At 32.4% G+C, this 12368-nt stretch overlaps 1 protein-coding gene across 3 annotated transcripts in view; it reads left to right on the top strand.

Moving 5' to 3' along the window:
• LOC149491301 (proton-coupled amino acid transporter-like protein pathetic) overlaps positions 1-12368 on the top strand; it is a 33646-nt gene that overhangs the window by 14802 nt on the left and 6476 nt on the right. Inside the window, exons 2-3 of one of the 3 annotated variants that reach the window (XM_089697832.1) lie at positions 11539-11624; positions 12087-12216. Coding sequence is in view for 1 of the 3 variants with exons in the window: in XM_089697817.1 (XP_089553943.1) it covers positions 11539-11624 (86 nt within the window). In the remaining 2 variants the exon portion in view is untranslated. Of the gene's footprint in view, positions 1-11538; positions 12217-12368 lie in introns of all 3 variants that reach the window. The other 2 variants (XM_089697817.1, XM_089697826.1) reach the window with 2 other exon arrangements.

Genomic DNA, 12368 nt, shown 5'->3' with positions numbered 1-12368 from the left:
GCCGTCCAATAGTTCCGGAGATTGGCGTGTACAAACAAACAGACACATAGAGTTTTTTTAGGATTTACGGGAACAAACCTATCCAATGTCCTTTCTCAGGTCTCAAGCTATCTCTGTATCAAAGTTAGAGCTTAGAGAGCCAGACATACATACAGACAAACAGACAAAAATTCTATAATTTGGCTCCTATATCGATTGAAAATCACGCCCCAAGTAGGTATTCGTAAAAATATTCAATGTACAGTTTTTACTTTCGTACAATTTTTTTTTATACCTATGTGATTGTAATATTATTATCTAATACAGATTGTAAATATATATAATGTGTAGTTACTATTCACAACTTGTATTGGTTATTTACTGGAGCAAACATAGGAATCTACCTATAGTAATACTATAATATATATATATATATATAATATTATAAAACATTCCCGATTTTCTCGAAACGAATTTACAGAATTTACACAAATAATAATATCCAAACTCGCCTGGATAAACTTTCTCAAATGAATCTATAGTTTAGGTGGTCTGTTGCGGTTCTGCATCAGGTGTTTCAGTTTTCAAAATAAATTATTATTTTATATTTCCCGGATAATATAATAGTACCTACACAACAAAATAACTTTCATTCAAATCCGTCCAGTAGTTCCGGAGATTAGCGTGTACAAACAAACAGACAAACACAGACAGTTTTTTTTTATTTACGGGATAAAACTCATCCTATGACCTTTCTCAGGTCTCAAGCTATATCTGCACCAAAATTAGAGCCCAGACATACATACAGACAGACGTACAAAAATTCTAAAAACTATATTTATGTATAGATATGTACTACATATTACTATGTAATACAGATTATGAATATATTATATATATACATATACATATTATGTATATTATAAAAAAATACCTATTCAATGTAAGTACAGTTTTGACTTTCGTACGAATTTGTTATACCTATGTATAGATGTTATGTATGATTATCTAATACAGATTGTAAATATAATATATATGTACTATTCACAACCGGTTTACATATTATTGATATTATTATTTACTGGAGCGAACATAGGATCTGCCTATAGTAATAATAATAATATAAATCTTTCTTGACTTGATTGATTGCACCGCGACTGTAAGAATTAGGTACCACTATGAATTTTATTTACCTATCTATAGTTGCTGCTGCTATCGCGTCAATATTCAGCCCGCGGAAATTATTTTACAGAAACTAAACTTTCTCAAATAGGTAAATCAAGACTTATCTTTTTATATTATAATTATTATTTATTAATATTATAACAATACTATTATAACTTACCTTCGACATTTAGTTATCTTTTCAATTTGAATCTTTTTTAGTTCTCGTTTCTCATTTTGTTGTTTACAAATCAATATTCGGCGTAATTATAAAACACGGCGCAGCAATTTTAGCGTGGTCTACTCGTCTCAACGGAGCGATAGCGTCTGATGTATGAAATAGAATTATGTTTTTAGCTCCCGGAACGTGCGATGGAAGATGATTTCTTGCGTAATTAAAAATATAGTAAGCGCCAAAAGTGTTTTATCGTGATTAAACCAAAACTAAAAGTAATTACACAAAATGCTCTGACAAATATATTGCAAATGTTTTAATATAATTGTTTATGAAAAAAAAATCTTAATAAGTATTACCATGTCCAGTAAAAAACGTAAAAGTGTGAAATTTAGAGGTAACTTCGTGAATTTTTTCTATCGAGTCAATTTCAATATTTTATGTTTTTGATCTGACAATATAATCGAAAATATCATCAAGTTTTACATATATTTTATTTTTTATATTTGGTCTTGAATATTACACGTATCAACTAAAAGTTGATTGGTGATTTGACTTTATACGCGCCCTTAAGTCAAATGGTTTTTAAGACTGCAATACTCAATAGATGCAAAAAAGGACATACGAGTGATTGTATTTAGCCTCTATTCTATGTTATAAGGGAGGCGAGGTAGCTAAATGGCGTAATTCAACGGCGCCGTCGAGACTTATCAAAATCGAAAGATACAATAATTTCGAAAAGAAACGCTTGTATGGTAAAAATAATTTTAGCGGTGGGTTTGGCGTGTACGGTTTTTCAAAAATGTTAAAAAAACAGTTACTTGGGCATTCTCGACTACGTATGCCCCAAGTGCCTCTGATAACAACGGTATACTAATCTGCCGGTTTGCGTGGTGGGGCTAGGCATACAAAGGCATACAAATTAGTCAAAAATGCACAAAAAAAATTTACTCGAGCGCGTCAGATTTTCGGAAGGGGTGTTAGGCCCCAAGGAAGCTCCCCTTAAAAAAACTGACGATTTCGGCGTGACGATAAGTTACGATGAATTTTTGAAAATGCAAAAAAAAGTATTTTTGAAATACTCGAGCGCGTCAGATTTTCATAGGGGAGGTTTATCTCAGTATCCTGAAAGCATATTTTCTTAATCTGACAAAAATGTTGGTGAAAATGAAAAAGGTTTTTGGGTTTCTTTTTTTAATCATCGTTATTTCATATCAATTTTTTTAACACCCTCAGTTTTCGAGATATACTCAAAAAACCGAGTTTTTATGATACTTCATGTAAAAAGTTTTAACTTTGGACAAAAATGTAGACTTTTTTGTGTAAAATAAAATTACCTTTTTTGTTTATTTAAACTTTTTTTTTTTGTAAAATGTATCGTTCGCGACTTATAATATGCTGCAACGCGTTTTTCGGAAGACGAAATGGCTCCTCCAGACTTCCGGTCATGCGGAAACCGGCAGATTTTGTATTTTTAGTAAGTTTTAGATTATATTCTTCAAAATAAAAAAAAAATAAAAATCGCGCTCGAGAATGCCGGATTAACGTTTTTTTTTTACAAGTTCGCGACCCTATAACTCGGCGGCGTCAAGGACTTATCGTCAGATTAGTTAAATTTAGTCTTAAAACACTAAAATCAACCCCGAATATCTTAATCTGATACGCTCGAGTATTTCAGACTATCGATTTTTTTTTACTAATCTGATCCTAGGCGCGCGCCACTACATATAGAGCTAAATAGTTTACAAGGTTGTTCTATTAGGTCTAAGGTATCTCTCATATCTTAAACTACCACGCTCGAGTATTACCGAAAATTCCCCTATTCGCCTCCCTAACTATGTAGGTATGTTTAATAATTATCAAAACCGTTTTTGCGTTTGGTCAATGCTACGCGTCAACAAATTGATTTTTTTTTGTTTCTAATTTCCATAATCATATTCAACAGTAAAACATTGAGCGTCACATTAAATCTAAACACAAATCATGGTTGTAGACGGCTGATCTTGAAGATTTTTTAATTCTCAGTGGAAGTGCATTAATTGTAACGACCTTTAAGGTCGTCCTCTGTTCGACTTTTAGGGCAGCCATCGGCGTCGAACGCGGTAGGGTCGGCTACTTCCGCAATTCTCCGCCAACACCTTCAGCCCTACATGCGGTTTCATTCTAAGCAACGTGTAGTGCATCCCTGGGAATATTGCCAGATAATTTCAAATATACCTATTCACTTTTCATAATGAATTCATTCAAAATAAATTTCAAGAATGTTCTATCGGAATGCTCGCGATCAGACTCGTTGGAACATTCGTTTTTCCTAAAATACTAAGATATTTGGGTCAAGAAAAATTTAATTCGATTCAGACATTCATTCAATGGTTTCCATTTATATTCCACAATTCCAATTAAGATGCTCAGCGTGCGTTGTACAAATAGAGTATAGTTAGTTGAATTACATTAAAAGTGGCGGAATTAATTAGAGAAATCCTTTGTCGCCATAAGTGTCAGCTTCCGACATCTAGTACAAGGTCGTGTGAAACTGTTGCATGTGACGCAGGTCTTCATCCAAACTACTTATTATCTGATCCGTTCACATTACCTCTCTACGCCCCAATTATTGTAGGTACTCATAACTTATTTAAGCCGTATACAGTATCTATATCCAAGCTAATTTTTTTACAAAATTGCCTGTCCATTGTCGAACTTCTGTTTATTATAATATATGGTAGAGTAATGTTACATATATCTTGGGTCTCCTAAATTACCTACGTATAATATTTTGGCAACACAGCAGCTTGTTAACGTTTAATATAGTCGCCATAATTACACTCATGTCAAACATTCAGAAAGTCTATATTTACTCGGAGGCAAACATTTTTGTCTCCAGTCCAGAACTCAAATTGAGTTGCAGGTACCTACATCCTATATATTTCATAATATAATAATAATTAATATTAACTAATTACTATAATATATTTGAAATTTAATTTTTACGAGACATTAACAGTATGGTACAGAATTTACGCGAAAAATTGTGAATTTGTGTATACACATTATGAATAAATAAAATAACTTTGAAAACTAGTTAAGTAATAAAACTTCAGAAATACAAAAAATATTATTCGTGTTGTCAGTCCTTTATTTTTTTTTAATAAATGTGATAGAGTGTCTATATGATAACATATTTACATAACATGATTGATATGAGCGCAGCAAAAATACAAGATTTGAAACACTTGACTAATCACCAACACTCTAACTAATCAATTTCATTCAGTGAACTGGAATTTTCTCATTACAGCGTAGTTGTTAACAAAATGAAACAGAGGCTACAACTCTGTAGAGTTTTTGTTAGACTGTTATAGTGCTGTTTGTAATGCTATAATTCTGCACAAATTAGTACTTGACCCTCCCACAGATTTTATCTACATTAGAAAAATATTCTACCTACTTTATTTCAGATTATAATTGGGTTCAAAATGATGTAATAAATAAAACAAAGGAAGCCACCGTATATTCTTTTTTAAATAAGACTTTAGAAGCTCTGAAACAATCGCTACACTGTCGTGTATGATGTTAAATTATAAATGTAAATAAATACGTCCTTAAATAATACGAATCTAAATTATGATTGGCAATAAACGTCTCAATTGATTGTTACCATGACATCAGTCCATAATATATGACTCGATTACATGTATTCGTTTTATAACAAAGTACCTACTTTAGGGCTTTTGGTATACATGGAATAATTTCTTTACATGGGAAATAAATTATTCTAACATGTGTTACAATACTATATAATTATTGTATGTCATTTAAATATAAAAATATATCTTACTAGTTTTATGAAAATGTTGGACAGGAAAATCATTTTTTCCGTTTAAGTAATGACTCTACATGACCGTTTCCTTCTATATACCGGTCTATGCATTTCGTTCATTCGACTCTATCTTAGTCAATATATTTTGTTCTAAAAGTTTTTTCGACTACTTTTCATAATTGTATTATAACTAGGTACTTTATTCAATTATTCAAAAGTCAAAACTAGCTTTCCACCCGCAGCTTCGCCCGCGCAGTCAAAGAAAAACCCGCATAGTTCCCGTTCCCGTGGGATTTCCGGGATAAAACCTATCCTATTTCCCGGGGTAAAAAGTAGCCTATGTAGGGTATCAAAATATCCCAAATTTCATGCAAACTGGTTCAGTAGTTAAAGGCATGATTTAAGTAACAGACAGACAGACAGAGTTACTTTCGCATTCATAATATTTATAGTATGGATTACAAAACTATTTTGTTCGGTGTGTACAAAGAAATAACAGGGACATACATAAATGTTTTAAGATAGTAAATATATTCATAGCGCTCTTCAAGGAGGTGTTAATAAAACTGTTTTACCAATCTTTGCTTATGACTAAAGACGGAAATTTGTAAACGTTAAGGTTAAATTGTCACTATACAGGCTCATCAAATGTCTAAATTCAAATGATACCTAGTTAGATAGCTCATTGATGTATAGTGTGTATTTTATAGCACGTGTAGGTAACAGCTTATTGCTACCTTTGTGAATGTTACAAAGAGGAGTGATTACCATTCAATACGTAGGAAGTGGGCTTGCGCTTGACTGCACGTTCATGGATCCTTCAACTTTTGACCCTCGCCCTCCAGCTCTAAACACTCCTCTCACTATTCGTTATCTACAAGTGCTAAATCACTATTATCCGGCTCACATTGATTGAGCAATCTTGCTATTATACTGCAAAATATTTGAACGATTCACTTTTCAATTCGATATAAGTACCCACATTTCTATTAAACAAGAGTTAGATACTTTTGAGAATAACTCAATAATATTATATTAATTAACGGCTTAATTAAACGTAGAATTCCTAACGTGCAAAACAAAACAATTAAAGCAAAATTTTCCTCTAAAACTTGCGCTGCTAACTTATGCGTTATGATTGTATGTGACTTCCACAAATAATTGCTTATAATCTAGCCATATTTCCTTATAGGTACTTTACAATTAAAAATACATTAAGCTGTTTCTTGCTCTACATGCTCGCTAGACGTGGTTCAAATATCGATAACTGTATCTTGCCCTCACATGTTACTGGTGCATACACAAGTGACTAGATTTCTGCATTTAATTGTTATATCTACACATAAAATCAATATCTCAATGTTATAATCGGTGACCTCAACAGCAGTGTATTAAAATTTGAAATAATTACAAGGCAATAATGACGCTTGAAATCAATTACGCACATGACAAATGACATATTATATTTCGTCAATTAAAAATATACAAATTAATTTGAATTTTATCTCCTATATGTCTTGTGTCATTATTATGAACTAGCTTTCCACCCGCGGCATCGCCCGCGCAGTCAAAGAAAAATCCGCATAGTTCCCGTTCCCGTGGGATTTTCGGGATAAAACCTATCCATATGTCCTTTCTCGGGTATCAAAATATCTCTATACCAAATTTCATGCAAATTAGTTCAGTTATAGTTAAGGAGTGATTGAGTAACAGACAGACAGACAGAGTTACTTTCGCATTTATAATATTAGTATGGATATGAACTTAAAATTTTATAATGGATCAAATATAATTTGATAAATTTTATGGAAACGATAATTAGTATCAAGAAGAACGTTTCGTGTAAACGACGTAACGCGCTACGTAAAAAGCATATCAATCAAATCCAGAAAATGCTAATTAAAACCCGGGAAGTGAGTAAATGGTTGTGCAAACAATTACGTGTACATAGAACAACGATGATAACGAGAACACAGTGAATAATCAGTTTCAAAACCTCTAGTTAATTCGGTAAACAGAGACCACCTTCAACTGATACTATATACAGATTATTTAAAATAAAATAAATAAAAATGTATGCCACCCAGTTCGAAAGGATTTCAAGCACATGATTAGTATTTAGTATTCAATTCCTTCCTTTTAAAAACTGGCAGAGCATTTACAAGTTCATTATACTTTTACAAATATAAATTGTTTGGTACGCTTATATCAAAATATAGAGATAATAATATAGACTGTGTTTACAATCGAGTGCCAAATTATTCATGGGCCTAATTTTAGCTACTACTAAAAAAAATAAAAGTTATTTTAGAAACCATACATTCAATCAGATGCGATTAACACGAAACAGACCACAATTTATTTACTAACAGTTTTTAGCTTACGTAAAACATAAATGGAAACACAATATTATGTATAATGCAGTAGTGTACAAGATATTAAAATAAACGTTATAAAAGTTGAAATGCATATTCCTCGATTGAATCTCTGCCCATGAAATAACAGTAATAATAACAATTATACATTATCTAAGCAAATCTTAAGGCTTTTACATGCGCTAATAACCTTGAGCATACTTGACGGATCTCAAACCTCTCCCGCTGCACCTTCTTTTTTCCTCGCATTTTGTATTTAAAAAGATACTAATCAGTGAAACAAAATATCCTCGTCAGGGACTGTTGTGTAACTGATAATTTATTAAACATAAAATTTTCAGAGCTCTAAGTCAGCAGGTTACGAAGTTTATAGATTATTTATTTGCGGAAAAATCGATGACCACAGCACATTTTTTTTCTAGAAATCTATTAACTTTGGAAAAAAGTCCTCGCGAGCAATTAAAGATCAAAGACCATCCTATTTTATATATTTTTTTCGGTATTGTGCTTTATGTTGTACCAGACTTTATAGAGGTTGAACATAGTCGAAATTGCCGGGTAACGCCTTAATGAAAATTACATCCTCAATTTTGCACCTACCGATCTAAAATTCTTTAATTCTGTCCAACCACCCCAGGTTCCAGGTAGAGTCAAAACAAATCACACTCACTTTGTCACATGTATTGGTGCGACTTGGTTTGTTATTCAAAAACACTACATATCACGTGATAAACATCCACCTTTCCACCATATTGTGCGCAAACTCCTAATACAATATCCTTAGTTTTATGGAGCCTTAGTAACATGGGAACGATTTTAGTTCAATACCTAGACTTATCCTAAAAGCTCAGCGCATGCGTATATTTATGGCAAATCAAATTGAATACTATTTATTTTAAAATAAATTATTTAATAATTAAATAAATGCAAATTATTGTATTTAAGTTTTAAAATTAGCATAGGCTAATATTGAAAGTACGTGGTAATCATATCCAGTATTTATTTAACATTCTATTGTAATTTTATATCCTAGCATTTATGCGTTCCTAGTACTTACAAGCCTAAAACAGTTCAATACCTAGGTTGTCTTTTGCGCATGTCAACAGTCGTTTTTTTATCTTTCCCATAAACCAGGTATATAGTATATAGGTAGACCGTAGAAATGATCAATAACAATTTTGTGATGACTCGATATTATGTCATAGAGATATTTCTGTGATCTGTGATATATGTAATTGTTTCAGTATTTCATCCAACTGTAGAGCGGATATGATTAAACCAAAAGGCACATTTATGGCATTACAAAAGTAGTTTTTGCGAAACTAAAATATTTAGTAGATTATATTATTAATTAGCTGTGCCCCGAGGTTTTACCCGCTTTAGTCGCTCCTGTTGGTCTTAGCGTGATAATCAAGGTGATAATATATAGCCTTTAGCCATCTTCGATAAATGGGCTATCTAACACGAAATAATTTTTCAAATCGGACCAGTAGTTCCTGAGATTAGTGCGTTCAAACAAACAAACTCTTCAGCTTTAAAATATTAGTATAGATATATGTATATAAATAAAAATTATGGAACCTTTAACAAAATGTGGATCCTTTTTTCTTTTAATTTTCTTTGGAAAAGTATGATTTTACTGGTTAGAACTAGTATATATTTATAAACGTTGCTCAAACTATATTATTACATATATTTAGCTACCTACAATGCGTGTTATAGGAAGTAAAAGAGAATATGATGGAGTAACTAAAGAGTTTATTGGGAGGTGTGTCTTAAATTAATACCTAATCTTCTTTGACCTTGTCAAGTGCTAGTGCGCACTTGTTGTCGGCAAACACTGTATACTTTTGTTTCGTCACAGATTTAGAGTACTTTACCCATTTGCATTAGTACCTCGTGACGAAGAATACAATAGAAACTATTATGTCAGGACGCACAATCCTCATCAAGTATCGTGCTGTCGATTATTGACAATGTTATTTATTACATATTTCAATTGTCACGATCATCACGTAAATTTCTAGAATCTATATTTATGTTTTATGCCGATTGCATTATTTCCTCATTTGCGCCGTCACATAACCGCAGAATATACTATTTTCTTATTAAAGACATGGGTATTATGTTTCGATTTAAGTACGTATATAAGTAACCATACAATCGTGGAACCATATCAAAACAAACTCAGAGAGAAATATATATTATTACTAGCGGCCCGCCCCGGCTTCGCACGTGGTACATATGAAAAATAGATGTTGGCCGATTCTCAGACTTACCCGATATGCACAGAAAATTTCATGAGAATCGGTCCACCCGTTTCGGAGGAGTATGCAGACTAACATTGTGACACGAGAATTTTATATATAAGATTTATTATATTGTGTAAATGTTACCTATGTTGAGACATTTTATTATACAGGAATTTCCTTACCAAATATTCACCCTTCTAATGAACAGGAGATTTGCATTAAAATTAATCATAGGGATTAAAGCTCCGAATCCCGTCTAACTGGATAAACCTGTTGTCAAATATTTTACCATTGAAAAGTGGACAGCGGTTGCATATAAGATATACTCGTATTAAATATTGTTGCATATAAGTGTATAAAAATAGCCAACATAAAATCCCAGACCTGGCTAAATAACTGTAATGGGACGACTGATTCCTTCCCAATTCATTACAAGGAACCAGTTCAATCCAGTATGGCCAACGACGGCCTTAGTTGACTACCACAGAAGCGGAACACTTACAATCTATAAAAGCTCTTGACCTATTCCATTTAAAGTTCATTTTTGTTTAAAATATTTATAGGTTAAAGAACACAACTGCTTAGTTGAATACAATTATTAGGGGAATGGAATTGCATGCATACAATGCTAAGCAGTTGTGTGAGTCACGATAACATGAAGGGGTAGCAAATATCCCAGTTGCTGAGGTACCTAGTATAACTATGTTTGTTCGAACACTAAGTTAATAATAATAATTATTACTGCAGTTTTAAAAAATATGTAGATGTTTAGCGTTCTAGATAACAACACATTACAAAGTGATTACATAGACAATATAATGTGGTCGTTGAATTGCTTGCTGCAATTGCAAAATTATAGATATAATACCTATTCAAATTATTTATTTAAATATAAGACAACGCAAGAAACAAATCAAAAATAAACCTTCGCTTGTAATTAGACATCTAATATAAATCAGAGCAAACGAACAATTTTGAATCACTACAAAACCAAATCTGAAACTTTCGTAACAAAAAGCAATAAGTCGCAGTTTCTGTTAACTACTCGTGACTTGCTTCATCCTCACACGGGAGCGATGCCTATTTATATCCTACCAAAATAACTATGGCGTGATCACCGCGTAGCTAAAACACGAGTACACCGAGCCCCTAAGGTTGGTGCCAGATAGCGACGTCACTAAGGCGTCACACTCCAAAACATGCCTTCACAAACATTGCCACGCAATCACAACAAATTTTCATCAACAAGCTCAATTATAATTGATACCCTTGAAAAGTTAAAGATGTAGAGTTGAGAATATGAAACGCTTGCGTTGTAACTGTTATTGTTAATTTAAATTATTAACGTACAATGTATAAATACAATTAGAAATGAAAAGGCGATTCAGATTTTAATACTACAGAAAATATGTATAACAAAGAGCAGTCAACCATCAAACCAATCCATGTTTCCGTTACAAATTAATTATTAAGTCCTTACCTAATATTATATTGTTTTTATTATGTCTATTGTCTACACTTAATCGCGATTGTTTTACCTATTCTATATTGTATTATTGAGTATGTGATGTAGAAATTATAGATTTTTAATGGATTTTAAACGCGATTTATTCATTCAAATATTATATTCCCGACGTTTCGCACTTTGCAGCGAGCGTGGTCACGCCTCACGAGGAGACTGTCGCGTTTAAAAATCTTTAATTTGTAATTATTGTATATAATATGATGTGTTTGATTATATCGTGTGTAATTAATTTATAATTTTATTCTTTTCAGAAACCTCAATTACGGCCGATGATAGCCGAGTATGATCCCAAGAAAAAAGGAGTCAAAAATGACTTGTCAGATCTTGTTATGGTCAAGTAAGTTTTCATGTTCCTTCTTTTTTCGGGGAAGTCATTAGAATCGTTCATCAATGTACTAGCTTTGTGTGCATTTTTAAACAGATTGAAAAAAATCTGATATCACGGTCTATCAATTTTTGCTTGATATTGTGATAAATCAAAATACCTACAAGCATGCATCACAGCTTAACCTCATATATTATTAATGGACAGAATTGTTTCGTTTATCAAATGTAGGTATATAATAATCGAAATATGTCTCATTATTTAATAATGATATTCATATATTTTTGTTCAACAGGACATTGCAAAAGAAAATTATTTAAAAACCTTTAATACCATAAAAAAATACATTTATTGATTTGCTTAAATTGAAGTATTTTTTAAATATCACGGGTCTTTCGACTCTTTTTTTCTTGACTGTATTAATGGATATTTTGTTGTTAAAATGGTATTTTATATTGTATGTTGACTGTTAAGTACTTGCTCCTTATACGAGCTAATAAAATGCTCGTCGCCGTTCGGAGACGATGCGGGAAGACGTGAGCTGCTTCCACGAGATTAAAGTCGTTCGACGACCTTGACCATCTCGCTATGGACTCATACACCGGTACATCATTCCATTTTATGGTTTCAATTTATTTAATTTTTGTTTGGTTTTGGTAAATTATTGAAAATAAAACATATGTCTGGAAAGTCGAAGCCGAAGACGTTGCGTTACGTGTAGGGCATGCACCCGGGTTTACCCGGTTCCGAAAAACC

Source organism: Colias philodice, chromosome 1 (genome assembly GCF_061535455.1).
Source record: "Colias philodice isolate Cphi_HAF_F1 chromosome 1, ilColPhil1 Martin Lab GWU primary, whole genome shotgun sequence".
NCBI classification, from domain to species: domain Eukaryota; kingdom Metazoa; phylum Arthropoda; class Insecta; order Lepidoptera; family Pieridae; genus Colias; species Colias philodice.
This window is presented reverse-complemented; position numbering and strand designations above follow the sequence as displayed.